This window comes from Geotrypetes seraphini, chromosome 2 (assembly GCF_902459505.1).
Source record: "Geotrypetes seraphini chromosome 2, aGeoSer1.1, whole genome shotgun sequence".
NCBI lineage: Eukaryota > Metazoa > Chordata > Amphibia > Gymnophiona > Dermophiidae > Geotrypetes > Geotrypetes seraphini.
Window position 1 is genome coordinate 53508745 of NC_047085.1, and position 25676 is coordinate 53534420.

General features: G+C 43.6%; 1 protein-coding gene across 1 annotated transcript in view; it reads left to right on the forward strand.

Moving 5' to 3' along the window:
• The window catches only part of CSMD3 (CUB and Sushi multiple domains 3), a 1852015-nt gene that overhangs the window by 698427 nt on the left and 1127912 nt on the right, over window positions 1–25676 (forward strand). Inside the window, exon 8 of the mRNA XM_033933128.1 lies at window positions 15591–15668. Within this exon, the coding sequence (XP_033789019.1) occupies window positions 15591–15668 (78 nt within the window). The remainder of the gene's footprint in view (window positions 1–15590; window positions 15669–25676) is intronic.

A 25676-nucleotide genomic window follows, 5' to 3' on the forward strand; every position in this document is an offset into this window, starting at 1 on the left:
AGACATTCTAGACAGTAGGGTTATTTCCATATACTCCAGATTTTTCACTCTGCCTCTGTTGTACTTCACTGGGCTCTCAAGCTCCACCTTCAGTTCTTTCCTTCTGCACGCGTGCCTACAGGAGTGCTTGTTCTGCTCTCCCCATTTTATTATTTTAATTTGATGTAATTCCGCCCCCTTTTTGGATAATTTAGTGCTTAGAGCGAATTTGAAGCTTTGCCTGCTTGAGCATTCACAGACTTAGGTCTGTAGCTGACAGATTGATCCTACTGAGTATTTGTTAGCCAGCCTGCATAGTTTCTCTGGAGCTCAGGGCCGTCCCTGAGGTGGTCCCACCTCCTGTTAATCAGGGGTTGAGTGCAGGCTGTTAGGCACCCTTAGGATGCTTGGCGGGGTTTCACAGAGTGCTGGCTGCGTCATCCCGCCTCTGCCCATCCCAGAGTGCATCTGGTGGTCTGAAAGGGTGGAGGATTAGACATAGGAGTTTGACTGGCAGCCTGAAGATCAGCTTTCTAGAAATATTCCCAGCATTGTGGCAGTGAAATTTCTCATCCAGCTACTGTGAAAGAGAGCTGAAAGCAGATTGCAACACAGCTTCTTTCAGGTCATAGTGAGTACACAGGCTAACAGCCTGTGAGAGACATTGGGGGAGGTTTGAAAAGTGGGGGTTTTAAGGTTTCTGGATGTTCCTCTGCATTATCCTTCCTGAAAAATCCTAAAATCACTGTTTTATAGTTTGGAACATTTGAAAAATATCATGATTTTGGTGTGAATGTCTTGATGGAAGCCATCTTGGATTTTTAGTGATTTGGGTTTTGTTTTGTTTTTTTCTAACGCTCCCTGCTTCTTCAAAACTGCAAATTTTGACTGGAAACTTGCTGGGATGGAGTCCTTGGGCTCTCCTCATGTGGATTATTGCTGGGATGATGCAAATTTACTGTGTTTAGAGCGTTATTGTGTCACTTGCTGTGTTGTGCAGCCAGGGGGCCCCAGCATCCAGCTTAGCCTCTCCCCTGCTGAAGCAGGTGACCAAATGCTCAGCTAGCCCAGCAGGACAGTCTTTGTGACTTTTGGGGTTTGGCACATCTGGTAATTCCATCTGCCAGGCTGTGGATTCTTCACAGCATAAGAAACAAAAATTTTAATCAATTGAGGTGACTCTGTGCCCTGGGAGCCAGACACTTTCTTCTGACTTTTGAAATTTTTGTGGTCTGAATCTCAGAACCAATGTTCTTCCCCTGTGCAGTCCCAATCTGCCTTCATGGCGTCTCTCAATGGCATTGCTCCTTTGGACACGTCCTCGCTTCACCCTATCACTGTGCTTGCACTGCCTGACCCTGGTCTGGGGGATTTCTGTTGTGGATGACTTGCTTGCTGACCTTTTATTTGCAGGTGCAGTGCTTCACAGGGTGGAAGATCAGGGATTGTGTGCTGGATCTGTGGATCCCTCTGGATTTTTTGGCACCTGGAAATGCTCTCATAATCATGCGCTTATTTGAGTTTGTGGCTTTGCTGGATCTTATTTTTACATCTTTTCAGGTGTTCATTTTGGTCACTCAGCCGGCTCTGTCCACTTTTTACTTTGTAGTGTGTGCTTGCAATCTGCTACCTTATTCTGGCACCCTGATATGTACATTCTGGTATCGGAGCAGTTTGACTCTCCAGAGGGTGCTCTGAAAATTGGTAGAGCTATGTTATGCTGGTATTCTCTGGCACAGGAGTGTCAGTGACTTTTGGATCAGTCCAGGATGGTTTCTTTGTTGGTGCAGGTGGCTAAATGCACCTCCCTCCCCAGTGTGGGTGGTGTAGTGTTAGAGGATATGCAGGACTGCTGTGTGGATATGGTCCTCAGGAAACTCTTTGACGTAACTGCTTTAGGATTTAAAGCTGCTTAGGTGATGTCTTTTGTCACACACGCCGGTTTCTCTCAAATGCACACACTGGAGAGTGAGGCAGTGGTTCCTCATCCTCAACTTTTTGGTTATATGGTGGAGGCATTGTATGACCTTATGCGGGTTTGGCAAAGGTATCAGTGTACTCCATCTCTGCCCACAGACTGCTTTGGTTCAGACAGCGGACTGGTGATTCCACTTCCAAGGCTACTTTGTCTGGACAGTTTTTGTAGGAGCAGTTATTCTTTGGCTATGGTCTGGGTGATATCATGGATTCTGGAATGAACTGTCGTCCTAAGGCTCTGCTGGATAGCAGACCCAGACTCTCCTGGGGTTCTGGTCATTCTAATTTTGTGGCTCACAGCGATCCTTACCATATGCAAGTGCCATATTTCAGAGTTCTTCTCAGGGTTACCGATGGCAGTATAATAGCTAAAAGTATTCCCTGCCTTCCTCCTCCAGTTCTGCACCCTCTGCTGAAGAGGCAAAATGGTGCCAGGCCGAGGGATTTCTTCCAAAGCTATAAAACTAATGCTTAAAGGGACACAGAATGGGAGCAGAAGAAACTCAAATATGTAAAGCAAAATGAATATTATTTAAATTTTAATACAGGGTCCTCAGTGTGAGGTAGTAAGCTTCAAAGAACAGATTACAAGACATCTGCTTGGCTGCTTATAGCCAAAGGCAGATAACCTCTGGGTTCCAGCTGCACACCATCATAAGCACCCCTGGAATACCTGGGAATTCTCTTTGACTTGGCTGCAGGCTACTTCTATTTACCATTAGCCTGCTGGCAGAACCTGTGAGCCCAGGTTTCTCCCTTTCTAAAGTGGCCGACTCCATCGGCATGGTTTTATCTTCAATTTCTGGGATCCATGGTTCCTTGTGCGAGGACACACAAGCGTCCTTTTCTGCATGCTTTGCTCTCTTGCTGGACTTGGCACAGGGATGCCTTGCAAGCCTATCTACCTTGGATTCTGGAAGCCGAGCAAACATGGGCTGGTGGCTTCACTCGCAATCGTTCCACAGGGGCGTACTGCTATATATTGCCTTATGGATCATGGTACTGTCTGATGTCAGCCTTTGGGACTGGGGAGCCCATTGCAATTGCTCTCCTGTTCAGGGGAATTAGACGCCCTCTCAGCGAAAGTGGTCCCTCCACCTGTTAGAGCTCAAAACTATCTGGCTAGCTCTGATAAGATTGCAGAAGACTCTGGAGGGCCAAGCGGTCAGGGTCTTTTCTGGTAATGTGACAGCAGTAGCATACATCAATCACCAGGGAGAGTCTAAGAGCACTCCTCTAGCCAGGAAGTCTGCTTTCTTTTTCTTTGGGTGGAACATCATCTCCTAGTGCTTCTGACAGCTCATGTGGCAGAAGTAGACAACATTCAGGCTGACTTACTCAGCAGACATACTCTGGATTTAGGTGAGTGGGTCCTGTCCCCAGAGGCATTCCCAGTGGGTCCTGTCCCCAGAGGCATGGTGGGGTGCTGGGGATGGCCTCACTTTAATCTCATGGCCATGATAAAAAACAAGAAAGTGGATCACTTCTTCAGTCAAAGATCTGAGCCCAGCAGTGTGGGACTTGATGCTATGGTGTAGCCTTGGCCTCGGGAGATTCTCCTATATGTTTTTCCTCCTTGGCTGATGATTGGCCGGGTCATTCGGAGGTTCGCAGCTCATCCAGGCCACATCATTCTGTTGGCTCCAGATTAGCCTTGTAGACCCTGGTATGCAGATCTGATGCATCTACACAGAGGTCACAGCCTTCAGCTGAGCACCTCTCTGTACCTTCTCTCGCAGGGTCCGGGCTCCATTGAAGATCTGAGTCACTTTGCTCTTACGACATGGCTATTGAGTGTGCAGTCTTAGAGCATAAAATATATTCTGCCTTGGTTGTTGATACTCTTTTAAAGTGTAAGAAGTCATCAATGGTGTCAGCTTATGCTAAGGTGTGCTCAGGACCAGGTGGACCCTTATTCAGCTCCATTCTCATTAATTCTTGCCTTTCTTCAGGCTGGGTTGGATAAAGGCCTCACTGTGGATTCTCTTGGGGTCCAAGTGGCCGGGCTCTCCTGTTTTAGATCCCAGGAGTATCGGTCTCCCTTGGCATCTTATTCTGATTTTGCTGGATTATTGAAGGGGGCTATTTGTGTCCAACTGCCAGTTAAACATCCTTTCCCTTCCTGGGACCTTAACTCGGTGTGGTCTACCCTTCTCAAGGCTCTTTTTGAGCTTCTTTGAGATGTTTTCTTTTTGACTAGATGCACAAGATCATTTTTCTGGTCACCATTACTTTGGAGTGTCATCTGTCGACATTGCAGACTTTGTCTTGTAGGGACCCTTTCCTCCATATTTTGGAGGCTTTGAACTAGATGCTCAAGACCGTTTTTCTGGTCACCATTACTTTGGCACGTCGTGTGTTGGCATTGCAGGCTTTGTCTTGTAGGGACCCTTTCCTCCATATTTTTGAGGCAGGGGTTTGCCCTTCTGACAGTTCCTTCTTTCCTGCTGAATGCAGCTTTGGTTTTCCATGTCAATCAGGATACATGTTTGCCTGCCTTTCAACTGACAGGTACCAATACACAGGACTGCCTACTGAAGAAATTGGATGTGCGCAGAGTTCTTCTGCATTCTCAGGAGGTCACCCACGAGTTTTTGTCTCTCTGACCATTTGTTTGTTCTGACTCATTCAGTTAAGCAGGGCGCTCCCACACCCAAGGCCACGATTTCCAGATGGATCCATAGGGCCATTTCTTCAGCCTACATTCTTTCACAGAAGCGGTCTCCTGTTTCCTTCAAGGCACATTCTACCAGGATGGTGGTGTCTTCATGGGCCGAAGCTAGATTTGTAGCTTGGCAATGTGGTCTTCTCTTCACACATTTGCCAAGTTCTACAGAGTGGAATTGGCAGCAAAACAGAACTCCACCTTGGGTCCTCAGTCTTAAGGGTTGGTGAAGTAAGCCCGCCCTAGATTTTTGGAGACTGCTTTTGTACATCCCTACTGTCCAGAATGTCTCACCTATTGCATTGGAAAAGAGATTATGTACTTTCCCTGGTAAGCTCTTTTCCAGTAGATAGGGAGACTCCCACCCAGTCCTTTCTGCGCCTGTCTATTGTTTCAGTCTGTTTTATGCTTCTCCAATTTGACTTTTGATGCCTTTCAGTCTTTGTGGGCTGGGAAGAATTTGTATATATATTTTAATTTGTTAGTGAGTAGTTTCTGAGCTTCTTTAAAGCCAGTGTTGGCGGTTAAATAATAATAATAATAACTTTATTTTTGTATACCGCCATACCCCGAAGAGTTCTAGGCGGTTCACATGGGTTAGAACAAATTACAAGAGGTTATATGCCAAATTGATCATAGAGTTGCGAACAGCAAGGAGAAAGAAGTTACAAATGGGTACATACCAAATTGATCTTAGAGTTGCGAGTAGCAAGGAGAAAGTAGTTACAAGTGGTTACATTCCAAATTGATCATAAAATTACGAACTACAAGGAGGAAGAAGGGGGGAGAGGAGGGAGACGGGGGGGAGAAGTTTCGGTAGGAGGGAGGAGGAGGATGAAGGAAGGGGCATTAGGGACTTTAAGGGTCTTGCTCTCGGAATAGGTGGGTTTTAAGTGTTTTTCTGAAGTCGAGGTAGTTGTGGGCTTTGAGGACCATTTGGGCCAGCCAAGGGTTTAGTTTGGCAGCTTGGAAGGCATAGGTTTTGTCGAGGAATTTTTTTGAGTGGCATAGTTTTAGGGAGGGGTAGGCGAAGAGTTGAATTTTACGGGAGGTCTTATAGTTGTGGTTTAGGGTAAAGTGAGGGGTGCTGTAGGTACTGTCTAGTTACTTTTGAGCAAAACAATTTGTTTAAGCCTGTTGCTACAGGTGCCTCTACTTCACATGTATTGGGTGACTCTATGTGCTTGGGTAATAACTGAAGGTGGAGCTAGAGAGCCCAGTGAAGTACAACAGAGGCAGAGTAAAAAATCCAGAGTGGATTCCTTCTGCAACAACACGTAGCTATAGGGAAATAACCCTACTGTCAAGAATGTCTCACCTATCTACTGGGAAAAAAGCTTACCAGGGTAAGTACATAATCTCTTTTTAATAGCTATGTGTTAATGGTAACATTAGTGCATGAACATTAATTCAGAAAATAGAAAATTGGCTAATTTTCAGCAGCAGGAAAAATGGCCTTAGCGAACAGGAAGAACCCACGTAACGGCATGCTAAGGCTAACATTTCCCACAGCTTGGTAAAAGAACCCCTAAGCAATTTAGGAAATGGCCAAAATCTGACATTCAGTGGCACCCTACCTGGTTAAATGCTGCTAAATATTGGTGACTGACTAGCTCAGTGGGGTTTAGCTGTTCTATGCCTAGCTCACTAATCTTCTTCTAAAACTATTTCAACACAGTAATCTTTGTCTTATTTCTTCTTCTTATAAAACCATGTATAAGGTTAGAAGTAGATTTCATGTCTACAATATACTGTTTTTTTTGTTTTTTTTTTTACACTATTGCTTGGCTGAAGAACAAGTTTGCAAGGCAAAGTGCCCTCTCAACTCCACTATTATATTTGTTCAATTCAGTTGTTAAAGTCTGAGTTATCAGAAGAGTGCAAACCAACACTTTTCATTTTGTTTAGTTTCTCATGTTGTTTAAATTATTTTTTTTATTTGTGTGGTGTTTTTTTTTTTTTTTTCATTTTAGGGCAATGTTATCAATAGTGCCCACTACTGCATAATAATGTACTCTATTGCTCAAAATCATATTGTATACCTAGATGTATTATTGAGAATAGTACACACGTGCAATTAAACTTCTTCGCTCAATGTGTAATTAAACTTTGGGATTTGTTACCAAAGAATGTGGTGAAAGCAGTTAGCTTAGTAAGGTTTAAAAGGTTTGGATAATTTCCTAAAACAAAAGCCCATAAGCCATTTTTAAGATAGACTTGTGGACATCCAATGCTTATTCCTAGGTTAAGCAGCATAAAATCTGTTTTACTCCTTGGGATCTTGCCAGGTTGGGTTGGGCACTGTTGGAAACAGGAGGCTCTTTGGTCTATCCCAGTATGGCATCTCCTGTGATGTTATTACACACAGATTTAAAACACAAAACAAAAAACACAATTCTGTAAACTGGTGCCAAAGTTTAAGTCAAACATCAAAAAGGATAAAAGTCCCCTATGAAAAAATACAGGAGAAACGGAAGTAGGGGAGGTTCAAAATATACCAAAATTTAAGTGCTAACAGTGGACTTTGGTTTATAGCAGGGATCTCAAAGTCTTTCCTTGAGGGCCGCAATCCAGTCAGGTTTTCAGGATTTCCCCAATGAATATGCATTAAAAGCAGTGCATGCACATAGATCTCATGCATATTCATTGGGGAAATCCTGAAAATCCTACTGGATTGCGGCCCTCAAGGAGAGATTTTGAGACCGCTGGTTTATAGCATACTAATACTTACATGTGTAAATGACACCAATTGGCAATTACTATGTGCTATTCTATTAAGTTTTCCTAACTCGCATAGGGGCAATTTCTATAAATCTTGCTCCAAAATGGGCACCGGAAAAGATCAGCATTAAGGCCCGGATTATCTAAATGGTGCCAGTTTTTTATGTGTTGTAGGAGTCCAAACTCAGTAAAAAATGCCTTTGAAACGTTGTTTTAAACTGAGTTTTAAGACGCCTACCAGTGCCCAAAAAAATCAGCTCCAGAAATGCGCTTCTGTAGGTGCTTTAGGCTGCCTAATGCCACTGTGGGCATGGATAACGCTGGAAGTGGCATTAGGCAGTTTAAAGTACCTAAGGTGGTGCGATTCAAATCATAGGTAGGTACGAGAAATGTAGGCCATTAAAACCCTGGCCTACATTTCCGGTATCTACCTTTGCTAGAGGCTCGATGCTGTACCCGTTATCGTCATGTGATTGACACATGATTGGTGGCTGCTTTTAAGGCAGCCGCCAATAACGGTGCCAGTTACAGAATCTGGGCCTAAATGCTATTCTATAAAGAATAATAATAATAATAATAACTTTATTCTTGTATACCGCAATACCATGGAAGTTCAATGCGGTTAACAAAAGAAGAGACTGTACATTTACAGCGATGTTACATATATGGCAATGATAAGGCATATAATATGGAGGCCTGACATAGACAGGACAATTAGCTAAAACAGAGATTGAGAGGCCATATAGTGGCTTAGCAAGGAGGGCGAAGTCAGAGAGTTTGGAGGCATATCGAGGTCGGGGAGGGGGGCAGGGAAGGAGGGAAGGGAGAGTTAGCGGAATTTGTCGAAGAGGTAGGTTTTTAGTGACTTCCTGAACAGGTGGTAGGGCGGAGAGTTGGAGATGAGGGCAATTGTTCCATTTGTCCGCTTGGAATGCTAGGGTTCTATCAATGAATCTCTTGTAGAGGCAGCCTTTTAGGGAGGGAAAGGTGAACAGGTAGGCGTTTCGTGTGCGAGAGGGGCCTGCTATTTCAAGGTGCTCAGACAGATAAATTGGGGAAGAGCCTGTTAAAGTTTTGAAGCAGAGGCAGGCGAATAAAGAACATGCATTCTTTGTAGAATAGTACTTAGCACTGCTTCCTGCACCCAACTCTGGGTACCAGAGGTATAAATCTCGACACTCAAGTTGGGCATAGAAATCCAATATTCTATAACTTGTAGAATGTCCATGACATACCGATGGCCGTGACTCCTTTTGAATTGTGCACCGTGGGATTTAGGTGTACAGTGTTATAAGTGTACAGTCAGATGCAATTAATGGCAATAATTAATTGCTGAAATCCAGTTATTGATGGTAACAGCTCATAAGCCAATTAAGTCACAAGCACATCTCAGAAGTTCACCCAAATCTGGGTGCCACAAATAGAAGTTGAGGGATAGCGTACAACTTTTAAGGGGATGTACACATGGGCATCTTGTCAAATGACACATGCAAATTATAGAATACTATTAGTTGCATGAATTTCACGGTACACTTTGGTGTGCCCACTTATGTCAAAATGAATGCTAGGAAGTTCTTCTTTACCCAACATGTGGTGGACACCTGGAATGCGCTTCCAGAGAGCGTAATAGGACAGAGCACGGTACTGGGGTTCAAGAAAGGATTGGATAATTTCCTTCTGGAAAAGGGGATAGAGGGGTATAGATAGAGGATTACTGCACAGGTCCTGGACCTGTTGGGCCGCCGAGTGAGCAGACTGCTGGGCATGATGGACCTTAAGTCTGACCCAGCAGAGGCATTGTTTATGTTCTTATGTCAGTGACTAACCTGTTGTTAGTACGAGGGGCTGCTGAAAAGTTCTCAGCCCAACCAACAAAGTTGGGGCCGTCTCCTTCAAGGACTATATTAAGTCCTGTGATTTTCCACATTTTCATTCCACATTTTTCTGATGGAATGAAAGTAGTGGAAAATCACTTGACTAAGTGTATAGCTCTTGATGGAACAAAAGAAGATTGGCAGACAGTAAGGAGATTCAAATCAGGTTTATTCAAAATGCTTCCAGGTAGAGTGCTTGACACGATTTGCCCAAAAGGGCTGCCTTAAGGGCATGAAACAATCTGGAGTAAGGGACATTTATCACCCAAAATTAATATCAGCTGGTGTGAATGAAGCAGTTTACTCTAACAAGTATCCTGAGTCTGTTCTTGTACAATCCCACTTTATTCTGGGACCAGTGGGTTATTTCCATCTACCCGCCAAGACTTTGTAGGAAGCCTCAGAATTTCAGATACTTAAACCCCTTCCCCTCATACTTTGTCACTTTTCCAGTATCCAGCTCCTTAGTCTTCCTTCCTACAAGCCAGGCTGTAGGAGTCTATCTTTTCTGCTCGTGTTTTATTTCACATAATTTCAGTGTTTTGTGTTCACAGTTTTCACCCTTATTCTGTGGAGGTTCGTTGCTGGGACATCTTTGACTGCAGGAGATCACAAAGCTTTAAACTGCATACATAATCATCCAATCTGAGATAGTTTGTTTTAGTGTTTTCTTGATGTGACTTGTATGATAAATGTTATGTTTTATTTTGTATGTTAACATGTAACTCGCCCTGTATAAGGGCAGGCGATAAATAAACAAACAACAAAGAAGCTGTTCTGACACCAGGCTGGTGTCTCCTCTTCCGCGGATAGGGGGGAGATTGTCAGCATTTCTGACAGAATGGCAGGCAATTACCTCTGACCACTGGGTCTTGGAGGATCTCAGGGATGGCTGCAAGCTAGAATTTCTCTGTCCTTTGCCAAAGTATTTTCTGGATTCTCCTGTGGGCCACCCCTAGAAGATGCTTTGGGTGCAGGCAGCAGTCCACAAGCTTCTGGATATTGTGGCCATAGAACCCATTCCAGAGAGAGACTTGGGCTCTGGGAGTTACTCAATATACTTCATTGTTCCAAAGAAAAGATCCAGTGATTGGAGACCAATTTTGGACCTCAAGGTAGTCAATATGGCACTGAAAGTACCTCACTTCCACATGAAAAATGTTCACAAACTGGTAGCATCAGTGGCATCAGGAGTGTTTCTAGCTTCCCTAGATCTGACTGAGGCACATTTCCACATTCCCATTTTCCCAGACTACTGGAAGTATCTCTGGTTCCACGTCTTGTGGCAACACTTCCAGTTTGCGGCAATGCCCTGTGGATTGGCGATGGCACCCAGAAACTTCACCAAAGTTATGGTGGTGGTAGAAGCCTATCTTCACCCCCAGGGTGTCCTGGTTTACCCATATTTGGACGACTGGTTGATCAGAGCTCCCTCGATGTCCAAGGGGTGTTGGGCAGCTCAACAGGTGGTGCAGTTGCTGCAGTGCCTGGGCTGGGTGATCAACTTCAGGAAGAGTCACCTTGAACTGACACAGGATCTGAAATACTTGGGGTTTGGTTTCACATGGAACAGAACAAAGTGTTCCTGCCTGTTTCCCATCAGAAGAAGCTTTGACAGGTTGTCAGGGACCTTCTGGTCATTCCAGTTCTGACGACATGGCAGTACCTTCAGGTTCTGGGGACCATGGTGGCAATGATCGATGCAGTCCCTTGGAACAGAGCCTGTCTGCACTCGCTGCAGGATGTTCTGCTTTCATGCTGGAATCCCCAGTGGGACCCATTACATGCACCCCTGCTCTGGTCAACTGTGGCACGGAACAGTCTTGCATGATGGTTGTGACCCCTCTCACTTTCCAGGGTCCTTCTCCTCTAGATCTCAGATTGGGTGATTCTGTCTACAGATGCAAGTTTAAAAGGCTTGAGAGCAGTATATATGACCATCCCTGTTCAGGGCCAGTGAACGCCCTCAGAGTGCAAGTGGTTGATAAATTTCCTGGAGCTTCAGGCGATTTGGCTGGCTCTTCTCCACTTTGAGAGTCATCTCAGTTATCGAGCTGTACATGTCTTGGACAATGCCATGGCAGTGATTTACATCAACCGGCAGAGGGGGCATGACGAGCCCCTCTCTGAGCATGGGGGCTCAACTTCTTTTCTGGTGGGCAGGGAGACATCTCATGGCACTGTCAGTAGTACACGTGACAGGAGTGGACAATGTTCAAGCAGACTTTCTCAGTCATCAGATGCTGGACCCTGGAAAGTGGTTCCTGTCCAAAAGAGCATTAGAGTGCATAGTAGATCAGTGGGGGTGCCCTACGTTCGACCTCATGGTGAATGCAGCCATCATTTAATCCAATTTATTTTTCAGTCGCAAGGCCGGCAGCGAAGGCCTGGATACCCTGGTTCAGCCCTTGCCTGTAGTCAATGATAGGGCATCTGTTAAGATGGATAGCGGCCCACAAAGTTCCAGTGATTCTAGTTGTACCCAAATGGACAGGAAGCCATGGTATGCTGAGTTGGTCAAGCTCCAGCAGGATCGGGGGCTCCGGCTACCTTGGCATTCTCACCTTCTCACACGTGGTCCGATTGCAATGTAGTATCTGGACTGGTTTGGTCTTACAGCATGGTTCTTAAGAGCATGGTCTTAACTAGTCGGGACTATTATTCAGCTGCGATTACCAAGTTGCTTCACAGCAAAAGGAAGTCCACAGTGGAAGCCTATGCAAAGGCTTGGAGGTGTTACCAGGCCTGGTGCATTCTGAGACAGGTGGATCCATCTCTCTTGGAGTTTCTGCAGGATAGCCTAGTGGTAGCTTTGTTATATGTATAGATTGCCAGTCTGTCGTGTATGGACCCTTCATCTCTGAGAGGCTCATTGGCAGCTCATCTGGATGTTGTTCATATTCTATAGCGCGCTCTACGGCTCTTCACTCTCTGGCTTGTCTGCTGTATAAGCCTCTGGAGCAGGCATCTTTGATGGAGCTCATGATCAAGACGGTCTTCCTGGTGGCTATTAACTCAGCCCACAAGGACTCGGAACTCCAGGCCCTATCCTGCAGAGATCCCTTTTTGTATATTACAGATTCTACTGTGATGCTGCGTAATGCCCTTCTTTTCACCCGAAAGTAGTTTCTGTTTTTCATGTGAATCAGTAAGTTTGGCTTCCTGCTTTTGCTTCCTCTAGGTGTTACGGTCCTTGGACATGCACAGACTTTTAATGCAGTATTTGGAGGTCATCAACGAGTTTTGCCTCTCTGACCACCTGTTTGAAGGCTACCATTTCCAGGTGGGTTTGTTTTGCCAGTTCTGCGGCTTACGTAGTGGCCAGAAAGAAGCCCCTCCTCGTGGTGCAGGCTGGTAAGCTGGATTTCTGTTTTCTGACTATCCTTAATAAGAGAGTCATCTGAATGGGTTTAACACTTAGTTTTGGAGGGGAGGAGTCCCTGGTTCAGGCGCCCCCTTCTGACTGTGCAGGCTCCTATAGCACTGTTTTGTCATTCAGGTTTATACTATTTAATGACCTGTTCTCTTGTTTTTCATTGTTGCTGTTTTGCATTTGTTGATATGAGCAGAATTGATTTACTTGTTGGGGAGTTCTCCCCATTCCCCTATCTCTTGTCCTCTACAGATATTCCTGGCTGCTTTTATACTGAATGAGGATCTGGATACTGGCACAGTGATGAGGTATGAGGGGGAGGGGTTTAAGTCTCTGAAATTCTGAGGCTTCCTTCAAAGTCCTAGCGGGTGGAGGGAAATAACCCCTCTGGTCCCAGAATAAAGTGTGGATTTACAAGAAGATTAGCAAAGGTAAGAACCTAATCTTTTGTAATGACTGGCAAGTGTCCTAGTTCTGTAATGACTGGCAAACAGACCCAGGATACTTGTTGGAGTAAATTACTTCATTCACACCAGCTGATATTAATTGTTAGTTATAACTGTTCCCTTACTCTAGAAAGTTTCACATCCTTGAGGCAGCCCTTTTGGGCAAAACACATTGGGAGAGTATTTAGGATATTGGAGGGACCTTAGGCATTTGGGTCAATCAGGGACATTCTGAAGAGGTGGGCCTGCTGGCCGGAGGGTGTAGACATCCCTCCAGCCGGCCTTCCTGTTAAAGGTACAGGGGGAGGTCCAGGTGGGCTTTGGAGGGTGGGGAGTTGGGGGGTGCCGGCAGGAGGAAGTGGGCATCCCTCCTTCCGGGGATGTTGGGGGGTGCCGGCAGGAGGAAATTGGCATCCATTCTGTCATGGATAGTGTGTGTATAAGTGTGTGTGGGGGTTCGGGGGTGGGTGGGTGGGAGGGAGGGAGTGGACATCCCTTCTGCCAACTGACTTGCAGTGGAATTTGGGGGTTCTCTGCCGCTGCCACTCAGCTGGTCATTGCAGGGAGATTCCCTTTCCGCGATCAGCTCAGCAGCAACACGATTCTCTAAACAGTGTCTGTGACATTGATGCTGGTTAGAGAATCAGGGTAGTTAGGACAAATGCAATTTTATATAGGACATCCGTGTGTGATTCTTAAAAGCTGCTTAGGCGGCTGCTGAACTGTACCCCTTTGTGGTGCCTAAAATGAGATACTAATTTAGGAATTTGGAGGCGCTGTTGTTTCAGGCTAAAAACCACATGAAACAACTTTTTTATTTTTAAGTCACAGTTTCAATTATAGTGGGTGTTTTGAAACTTTTTTAAGTATAGGAAATACAAATAAGAATCTATGCCAGCTATTGAAAGTACTGTCTAAAAATGAAATTTTCTCTCAACAAAACTTTATACTCTATACAGTATGTTCTCTCAGGGTTTCCACAGCTGCCATTTGTTTCCGTGTCTCACTGCGTGTTTGTCAGGTAAAACCAATGTTTCAACCACCATGCTGTGGCTTTATTCAGGTTATGCTGTGAGGTCTGAGTTTGTCTTTATAAATAGTTAGTCCACTGACTTGATTGGAAACAGGGCAGTCCGTTGGTCACCAATTTGAATTTTAGTGGGGAAAATCATTTTGTCTCTTTCTTAAACTCACCAGAGACTTTCCCATTTTATGAGAAAAAAAGACACCACCTGATTTTCCCACCAAAATTCAAAGATGTTCTCCCCATGAAGCTGTTTGAATTTTGGTAGGAAAATCAGTTGCCCTGTTCCCAATGAAGTCAGTGGACCCATTATTTACAAAGACAAACTGTAGACCTCACAGTATACCCTGAAGAAAGCCACAGCATGGTGGCTGAAACCATCGGTTTCTACCTGACAAGACGCATTGAGACCCAGAGACGTTTAAATACCTACGTAATATAAAATGCACATGAGTCAAATCTCTTTCATTTGAAAGGAAACTCTGCAATGAGAGGGCATAGGATGAAGTTAAGAAGTGATAGGCTCCGGAGTAATCTAAATAAATACTTTTTTACAGAAAGGGTGGTAAATACATGGAACAGTCTCCCAGAAGAGGTGCTGGAGACAGAGAGACTATGTCTGAATTCAAGAGGGCCTGGGATAGGCATGTGAGATCTCTCAGAGAGAGAAAGAGATAATGGTTACTGCAGATAGGAAGACTAGATGGGCCATTGGCCTTTAGCTGCATGTTTCTATGTTTCTGTGTAACAAGCATACTCCAGTACTGTTTATACGAGGGGCTGCTGAATAGTTCTCAGCCCAACCAAGAAGAGAATGATGTGGATCCATGAAATTTACACACTTTTCTTGACACTTTTCATTTCATTTCATATCATTGAAATAAAAAGTGTCAAGAAAAGTATGGATTAACTTGTAAGTTTCATGGTTCCACGTTATTCTCTTCTTGCCTGGACTGAGAACATTTCAGCGACCCCTCATATTTCCTGTTCAATTTAATATGGAAGAAGCAACGGTGGCTCATCTAGGGCTCCTTTTACAAAGCCATGGTAGGGGTTGCTGCTGTGGTAATCGCTTTGACCCCTATAGGGATTTAATGGGCATCAGAGTGTTTGCCATGCGTCAGCCACTACCATGGCTTTGTTAAAAAAAAAAAAAAAAGGGGGGGGGAGGTTAAGAGTACTGAATTGGTCTTGAGGAAAGAGAAGTACCATCACAGGAAAACGTCTCAGTATAAGCCCCCCCCAAAAAAAAAAAAAAAAGTCAAATTATTTTTGTGAATGAACCTGTGACTCTGTAGTGATTCAGAACTATCTAGAATGCAATGACTTTTAATCTTCACTAAGCGTACTTCTTTTTAAAACATCTTTTCATGCAGTATTTTTACTGTTTTAATGCTATCATTTTTTATCTGCTGGAAAACAAATTGTTCAACATGCATACTTCATACTAACCAAAGTATAATTTTGAATGGAAATCTCTTGGACTGTTTGACCTGATACATGTTTTATTTGTTTGTTTTTTTTTAAATAGTGAAAAAGGCCATAGATTTTAAATCTAGAGGATTTAAATTGTTTCCAGGGAAAGACATCAGCAGCAAGCTTTCTATCTGTGAGTGTACCCCTTTTGTTACTTTTTGAGTGCAATAGTGAACTTTGTGCTGTCTGTGTTTGTATATGTTTTTTTTTAGAAATTCTGTATTTTTAATCACCATGGTATCAATTAATTTCTGTATAGCCTTCATGGTGAGCTTTAAACTAACTAAATAAACACATTGGGAATAATTACACAGCACATGCTAAAACAATCTTGTTGATGTTATCTAGAATATGCAAATTGGAATTTTTTAAATGTATCCCTGGTGTACCTATCATTACCCCTCCTTTACTAACGCGTAGCATGGGTTTTAGCGCCGGCAGGGGCGGTAACTGCTCTGATGGTCATAGAATTCTTATGAGCAACTGAGCAGTTACCACCACTGTCAGCGCTAAAACCCACGCTACGCATTAGTAAAGGAGGTGCATTGTATTTTTTTCATAAAGCTTCAATCATGTACCGTATTTTCACGTAGATAACGCGCACCCATGTAAAACGCGCACACGGGTATAGTGCGCGGGAAACACAAATTTATGTAAAAAAATTTTAATATAGCGCGCACACGCGTATATCGTGCATGCTAAAACCTCCTCCCGCCTACTCCGAACCGGCATCCTCCCCCCCTCGCTCGCTTACCCGCGTTTTACAACTTTTTTTTTTCAATCTGATCCAGCATCCCCCCTGTGAACGGGCATCCCCCTCCCCCGCGATCCTACATCCCCCCAGCACCAAACATCTCTTACCCGATTGGGCACCGGCACCAGCTCCAATGCACAGGATGTGCCAGTGCCAGTGCCCGAAGATCCTCCCTCGTTGGTTTGGGCTGGGCTGGGCGGTGCAGATGAGATCCTCCTTCTTCCTGCGCCGGGCTGGACTAGGCTTTGAGCATTTGCGCATGCTCAAAGCCTTCTGGTCTCGCTCTCTCCAAGATAGAGAGCGAGACCAGAAGGCTTTGAGCATGCGCAAATGCTCAAAGCCTAGTCCAGCCCGGCGCAGGAAGAAGGAGGATCTCTCCTGCACCGCCCAGCCCAAACCAACGAGGGAGGATCTTCGTGCACTGGCACTGGCACTTCCTGTGCATTGGTGCTGGTGCCGCTGCCCAATCGGGTAAGAGATGTTTGGTGCTGGGGGGATGTAGGATCGCGGGGGAGAGGGGGGTGACGCGAGCAGGGGGGGAGGATGCCGGTTCGCAGGGGGGATGCCGATCAGATTGAAAAAAAAAAGTTGTAAAACGCGCTCACGCGTATAACGTGCAAGGTTATGCACGGTTTGTAAAATCGTGTATAACGCGCGCGTTATATGCGTGAAAATACGGTAGTTGGATTTAAGGGTTTATTATGGCAAGTCTTACTTAAAATTACTAAATGCAAATAGAATATATGGATGTATTAAAAAAAAATAAAGGTTAGTAAGTGGCCATATGTAGCTGGTCAAGAATCTCTCAAAATTCTGTTCAGATCTCAACTATACCTACCATAAGTGCTGCCCAAATAAATATGAGAATATGACAAACTCAGTTTAGTAACTTATTTAGTTCTATGAAATGTCACATGTCCTTCAACAATTTGTAAAATTTTGTTAAAGTTGGAGATATGCCTAGACTCAATTGTTTTAAATACAAACATGTTGTAGAAAAAAATAGTTTTCTCTATTAAATACATTTATTTTTCAACTATATTCATACATTTTAAAAACTAGCACACTGTATGACCTTAAGAACAGTCTTACTGGGTCAGACCAAAGGTCCATCAAGCCCAGTAGCTCGTTCTCATGGTGGCCAATCCAGGTCACTAGTACAAGGAGTAGCAATATTCCGTGCTACCAATCCAGGGCAAGCAGTGGCTTCCCCCATGTCTTCTTCAATAACAGACTATGGACTTTTCATCCAGGAACTTGTCTAAACCTTTCTCAAAACCAGCTACGCTATCCGCTATTACCACATCCTCTGGCAATGCGTTCCAGTGCTTAACCATTCTTTAAAGAAACAGGTAAATATTTTGTAAACATAGAAACTTAGACAATGACAGCTGGTAAATATAATATGGCTAGGTCATATGATCTTTATTTGCCTTCATTTTTCTCTTTCTATGTTTCTACATGGCCAATATAATTTTCCCATCCATAACATCCTTCCTCTCCCTTAGAAACCCTATATACACTTTTCCAATCTTTCTTGAATTAAAATATCATCTTCATCTCCACCACCTCCACTGGGAAACCATTCCAGGTGATCACCACCCTTTCCATCAAGAAGTACTTATTTAGGTTACTCTTAAGTCTGTCCCCTTTTACCTTCATCCCATGCCCCCTAATTCCAGAGCTTTCAGTTGAAAGAGACTCACTTTCTATGCATTTATATCATGAGTTATTTAAATGTTTTTCTCATACCTCCTTTATCCTACCTTTCTTCTAAAGTATATAGAAACATAGAAACATAGAACATGACGGTAGAAAAGGGCCACGGCCCATCTAGTCTGCCCACACTAAAGGCCCACCCCCTAACTACCTCCATGAAGAGATCCCACATGCCAATCCCATCTTTTCTTAAAATCTGGCATGCTGCTGGCCTCAATTACCTGTTGTGGAAGATTATTCCAGCGATCAACCACCCTTTCGGTGAAGAAATATTTTCTGGTGTCGCCATGAAATTTCCCACCCCTGATTCCCACCCACCCCGGATGCCCTCTTGTTGTCGTGGGTCCTTTAAGGAAAAAGAGATCCTCTTCCACCTCGATACGGCCTGTAACATATTTGAACGTCTCGATCATGTCTCCCCTCTCTCTGCATTCCTCGAGTGAGTACAGCTGCAACTTACCCAGTCGTTCCTCATACGGGAGATCCTTGAGACCTGAGACCATCCTGGTGGCCATTCGCTGAACTGACTCAACTCTCCGCACATCTTTTTGATAATGCGGCCTCCAGAATTGTACACAGATGGGGGTCTCACCATGGATCTGTACAACGGCATTATGACCCCGAGCTTACGGCTGACGAAACTTCTACAGATACAGCCCATGATTTGTCTAGCCCTGGATGAAGCTTTCTCCACTTGATTGGCAGTCTTCATGTCTTCACTAATGATCACCCCCAAGTCACGTTCTGCTACAGTCCTTGCTAGGATCTCACCATTTAGGGTGTAAGTCCTGCATGGATTTTTGCCACCAAGGTGCATGACCTTGCATTTTTTGGCATTGAAACTTAGTTGCCAAGTCTTTGACCAATGCTCCAGCAGGAGTAGGTCCTGCGTCATACTGTCGGGCATTGAGCTTTTGTCGGGCACTGTGCTTTCATCTGTTGTGCGGTTGCCTACTATGTTGCATAGTTTGGCGTCATCGGCGAATAATGTAATTTTACCTCGAAGCCCCTCAGCCAAGTCTCTTACGAAGATGTTAAATAGGTTTGGACCCAAGACCGAGCTCTGCGGTACTCCGCTGATCACCTCCGTCGTATCGGAGAGGGTACTGTTTACCACTACCCTCTGAAGTCTACCTCTAAGCCAGTCCCTAACCCATGCGGTTAATGTTTCACCCAGTCCCATTGAACCCATCTTGCTCAATAACCTGTGGTGTGGGACGCTATCAAACGCTTTGCTGAAGTCCAAGTATACGACGTCCAGGGACTCCCCTATATCCAGCTTCCTTGTTACCCAGTCAAAGAAGCTGATCAGATTTGATTGGCAGGACCTTCCCTTTGTAAAACCATGTTGATGGGGATCTCGTAGATTCTCCTCGTTCAGGATCGTATCCAATTGGCGTTTGATTAGTGTTTCCATAAGTTTACTCACTATCGATGTGAGACTCACCGGTCTATAATTCTCAGCCTCCGTCCTGCATCCCTTTTTGTGGAGTGGAATGACGTTAGCCATTTTCCAATCCAACAGGACTCTTCCTGTACTTAGGGAAAGATTGAAGAGCGCGGATAACGGTTCTGCCAGGACGTCACTCAACTCCCTGGGCACCCTGGGGTGTAGTTTATCCGGTCCCATAGCTTTGTTCACCTTGAATCTTGATAGCTCCTCGTAAACACTGCTGGGCGTAAACTCGAAATTTCGAAACTGGTCTTCCGAGTTTTCCCTCGTCGGCAGCTGAGGGCCAGATCCCGGCGCCTCGCAAGTGAAGACCGAGCAGAAGTATTCATTTAAAAGTTTGGCTTTGTCGGAGTCCGATTCTACATAGTTCCCGTCAGGTTTCCTAAGGCGTACTATCCCATCTGTGTTTCTTTTTCTGTCACTAATATACCGGAAGAAGGATTTATCGCCCTTCTTGATGTTCTTCGCAAGGTTCTCCTCCTTTCGGAGTTTGGCCTCCCTGACTGCCGTTTTGACCGCTTTTGACTTTGCCAGATAGTCTTCCTTGGATTCTCGCTTCCCTGATTGTTTGTAGAGGATGAACGCTCTTTTCTTCTTTTTTATGAGGTCTGAGATCTCCGCAGAAAACCACTGTGGTCTATTGTCTCTTCGCCGTTTACTTATTGATTTGACGTAGCGGTTGGTTGCTTCGTGTAAGGTTGATTTCAGAGTTGACCACATTACCTCTACATTATCTGTTTCGGCTTGGTTATATGTCCCCATACACCCTATGCTAAAATTCACTGACCATTTTATGAAATGCCCTCTGGACCAACTTTATCCAGTTTATATCTTTTTGAAGATGTGGTCTCCAGAATTGTATAGAAGAGTGTAGAAGAGGGTCAAAGTACATTACAAAAAGTGGACACAAAAGAAAAATGCAACAAAAGTCACCCAGATGTGAGAAAATCAGGGAACTTGAAACATTAATTTGCATAAAAATTGTAGAACTACAGCTTGAAACTGCCTAGTCTGTAGAACAGCAGATCCAAAAGATTGGAGGCAAATTAATGTTTCAAGTTTCCTGATTTTAGAAGTGTTCCAGAATTGACTTCAACTGACCTCTGAGGCAGGCGTTTCATGCCGAAACACGTCCTGTGTCGGATCCAACAGCAATAAATTCTACTTGATTTTCCCACATCTGAATGGTCTTTGTTGCATTTTTCAGGGGGGGGGTGTTTTCTTTTTTTCCTCTGGACAGAATTATAGTATACTCCAAATAAGGTCTCACCAGAGACTTAAACAAAACCATTATCAGCAACTTTTTCCTGTTAGACATTCCTCTCCCTGTGTACCCAAGCATTCTCCTAGCTTTCTCTGTCATCTTTTCTACTTGTTTGACCACCTTAAAATCATCACATATGATCACCTCCAAGTCTTGTTCTACTTTCTTACATAGAAGTTTGTCTCCTCCTAAACTGTACCACTCCCTCAAGTTTTTGTAGCCCAAATACATGACCCTGAATGTTTTAGCATTAAATCTTAGCTGCCAAAATTTGGACTATTCAACTTTGCTGGATTTACCATTATATTATCTACAGTACACCATCAAAGGTATCTACCCTATTGCAGATTTTGGTGTCATCTACAAAGAGTCAAACCTTATTAAAGTAGGCTGCTCAAAATATCACTTAACAAAAATATTCAAAATAATAGGACCAACAACTGATTCTTATGGCACACCACTTATAATGCTTCTTTCCTCAAAGTGATTTCCATTTACCACTACTCTTTGTCACCTTCCACACAGCTAGTTCCTAAACCAATCAGTCACTTCAAGGCTCATACCGAGGATACTTAGTTTATTTATAAGTCATCTATACAAAACTATGTCAAAAGCTTTGCTATAATCTAAGTACTCTACATGTGGTGCTGGAGTAACCTAATGGTTAGTGCAGTGACCTGAGAATCAGGGGAACTAACTTTAATTCCCACTACAGTACAGTTTCTTGTGTCTCTGGGCAAGTCACTTAACCTTCCACTGTATCAGGTACAAAATAAGTACCTCTATATGTAAACCACTTTGATTGTAACCACAGAAAGGTGGTATATCAAGTCTCATTTCCTTTCCTCAATCCAATTCTGTAGTCACTCAGTTAAAGAAATTGATCAGATTAGTCTGGCAAGACCTATAGCTAGAGAGGTCATGATGCCTTAGGTTATACAGTAGAGAAACCTCATTATTCTTTGTTTTGTAAGTGTTCTCATTAATTTACATATCACAGAGGTCAGACCCTCTAGTTCCCAACCTTCTTATTTCTACTATAGTGGAGAAGGACTACATCTACTCTTTTCCAGTCCTCCAGGACTATTCCCAACCCTAAAGAAGTATTAAAAAGGTCAGCAGCACCACCATCAGAACTTCCTTAAATTTCTTTAGTATCCTCAGTTTATTGGAGAATTCAATTCAAATGTGCTAGCATAATATTTAAAATTCCATATGGGATTTTTTTCTCCATTGGTCTTTCTTTGTTTAATTCTCAGCAACCTCTATATTCCAGGGGAATTCATAAATATAAACTTCTATTAAGGGAATTAAAGCTTTAGGTAAGATCTGTTGATCTGTTGCTTTTTCTTTTGCAAAAATCTGGAATAATCTTCCTGATGAAGCTAGACTTCTTCTTTACCAACTTTTTGGAAAACTTTAAAAACTTTTCCATTTCAGAAATTCTTAACAGACTTTGATATAAATAAGGATAACAAATAATGATTCCTGTGCTTTAGTTTCTTGCTTTTCCTTGTCCTATATAATCTTTTGTATCGAGCCCCATTGTTGGAAAGAATTGGTATATAAGATCAAGGGTTGGATTGGCTCCATTGCTTTGTACACCTTTAGTTTAGCTAGCTCCTCACAAACGCTATCCTCTGAAAATTGTTCAGGGTCTACAACACTTCCATTCCTATTTGTGTTTCTTTTCTGTCACCTTATTCCTGACCCTACATCTGTGAACACATAACATAAATATTTGTTAAGCAATTCTGCCTTATCTTTATCAGCTTCTACACATTCATTCCCTTCACCATCGAGTCTCACATTGCCAGTTTTACACTTTCTTCTATCATCAATACATTCAATAATGTCTTGCCCCCCATTTTACCATGTTGACTATTTTTTTCTTAGATTTGTATTTTTACTTTCCTGACTACTTTACTAGTTTCTCTTAGCTTTTCAAGATATTGCTGCCTGTCTACCTCTTTCTACACTCTCTTAGAGTTTATGAAGGCTAACCTCTTTTTTACTTTTCTTTTAAGCTACTACTATGGAGAACCAAAGCAGTCTTCTTCTTCCTTTCTTTTATTTATTTATTTTCTTTACAATAAGATGTGTTGCTCTTAAAATCGTTCATTTAAGTTTTGCCCATTGTTTTTGTACTTCCCCCAGGTGGTCCCATTCGGCTAACACTCCTTGAGGTATTCCCCTCATCTCAACAAAAGTAGTGTTTTGAAGTCTAGAACTTTTGTTTTTGACTGAACCCTCCTTTAGTCTGTTTTAAGATTAAACCACACCATCTAGTGACACTTGAATGCCAGATGATCTCCCAGTGTAATATCATAAATCCTCTCCCACTCATAAACACTAAAGGCTAGATTTTATAAATAGCACCTAAGTTAGTCACTGTTAGTTGCTCTAATCATGGACACTTAATACGTAGCTAAATTTCACTCACAATCCGAGTTGATTTAACAAGATTAATTGGTGTGAGAATTGGTCACACCATTGATCTTTAATTTGAAAAAAAAATTAAAAATCAATTTAAAGATGTGCGTGGAATTCCATGCAGATTTTACGACATGGTTAGGGGTGGAGAATAGGTGTGGTAGACTTAGACATCACTACGGACTCCTTTTACTAAGGTGCGCTAGCATTTTTAGTGTGCGCAAAAGACTAGCGTGCAAACCACGGGCTAAATGAAAAATACTAATGCAAGCTCTATGGAGGCATTAGCGTTTAGTGCGTATGGCATTGCAGCATGCACTAAAACCGCTAGCACATCTTAGTAAATGGAGCCCTAGATCAGGTAAAACCTGGCCTAATATACTGGCACCTACTTCTAGGATGCCTAGTGATGCCTAAATTCACTTAGGTACTGCTAAGCATGATTTTATAAAGGTTACCTAGGGGTTGACTGTCAACCACGCAGACCGGCACCTAAAAGTTAGGTATGGCTAGGTGCTGTTTATAAAACCAGTCCCTAATTCCAGGATGACTCCATGCTGTTACCAGTTTCTAGAAGAATTCTCGCCTGTAGAGAATCCAGGTTCTCCCCACTTATAGATGACCCCATAAAAAGAATGTCCCCATCAACATCTGACATACTAAATTTACCTATTAGTAGTGCTTCCCCTTTTAATAGCTACCATGTCTAGCTTCCTTTAGAAAATGCTAGTAGAGCAGGGTCATAGACATGCTATAAATGCTTGCATCTTGATTGCTACCCTCCCCACACACACATACACATATATCAGTGGCTCAAACTTGCGGCTCCCCGGCTGCTATTTTGTGGCCCGCAGTCTAGTAGCCAAATTTGCAACTGCCTGCTGCCATCTCGTATGCCGGGACTCCTACCTTTGCGTATCTGCCGGATATGTGAAGGCAGGAGTCCTGGCATACGCAACAGCAGCAGGCAATTGCAGTACTTTTTACCTCCCCTTTGTCCAGCAGTATCCCTTCTCCCTTCCTTCTTCCCCTCCTCCCCTTGTTCAGCAGTACCCCTTCTCCCTTCCTTCTTCCCCTCCTCCCCTTGTCCAGCAGTACCTGGTGAACACTGGACAGGAAGAGAAGCTCTGGCGTCCGCATCAGCTGACTTGCAGCTTCCTGCAGCCGCATCGTATGATGGGACTCCTGCCTTCCGGCAGATACGCAAAGGTAGGAGTCCTGGCATACGTGACAGCTGCAGGAAGCTGCAAGTCAGCTGACGCTGGAGTTTCTTTTCCAGCCCTGTATGTACCAGGTACTGCTAGATAAGGGGAGGAGGGGAAGAAAAAAGGGAGAAAGGGTACTGCTGGACAAGGGGAGGAGGGGAAGAAGGAAGGGAGAAGGGGTACTGCTGGACAAAGGAAGGTAAAATGAAGGGAGAATAGGTGCTGCTGGAGGGGAGGGTGTGATGGTGCATGGGGAGAGAGAATGTTGGGTTGGGGGTGTGAAGGAGGGATGCCACTGAGGGAAGAGGCAAGGATAGAGAGAGAAAGCATGCAGGAGGCAAAAAGTGTTGGACTCATAGAGAGGGCAAGATGTATAGGGAGGACAGAAAGGAAGGAAGGAAAAATGCTACACTGGGGAAGGGGGATAAAGCAGAGAGTGAAAAGTTGGACTCATGGAGGGAGAGAGAGAGATGTTGTTTGGTTGATGGAAGGAGGATCAGAGGAGAAGCATGCAGGAAGAAGAGAGAAAAAATGGACTGGTAGAAAGGAGGGAGAAATGTTGGGCTGGGAGGGGGCAAGAAATGAGGAAGGGAAGGAAGATAGACTGCAGGGGGCAGAAAGGAGGAAGGGAAAGAGAAATGTTACACTGGGGGGAAAGGAGGGAAGGAGAGAGATGTCAGACCATGGAAATAGGGAGGGAAGGAGAGAGAGATAGGAAGGGAAGACATGGAAACATATATTTTAACAGCAGAAAAAAGCAGAAAAAAGGGAAAAATTGAATGTTAAGTTAATGCCAAAGATGGATGCAAGGCAGAACGTGAAGACGGAGAGAAAAACAGTCAAAGGACAAGAAGGCCCTGGAAACATAGTTAAAAGCACAGAAAAATGAAGTCACCAGACAACAAAGGTAGGGGAAATTATTTTATTTTCAATATAGTGATTGAAATGTGTCAGTTCTGAGAAAGGAAAGATGTTAAACTTTAACTGTGAGGGCTGCAGAAAAAATAGGGTATTTTGAGAGCTTCAGAAAAAATAGTTAATGTCGTATTAAACTCTTTATAATTTATAGTTTAATGAAAAGATTTATAAACTGTAAAGAGTTTTACCTCATTGTCATTTCTTTAATAAGACATTAACTATTTTTTCTGCGGCTCTCCAAGTACCTGCAAATCCAAAATATGGCCCTGGAAAGGGTTTGAGTTTGAGACCACTGACATATATGCCCAAGCATAAAACATGCATAAGAATTCTACCCATGTGTATGTGTACCTTCAAGTGGTGCACCATTACATTTAGGGTCTGTTTTCTAGAAT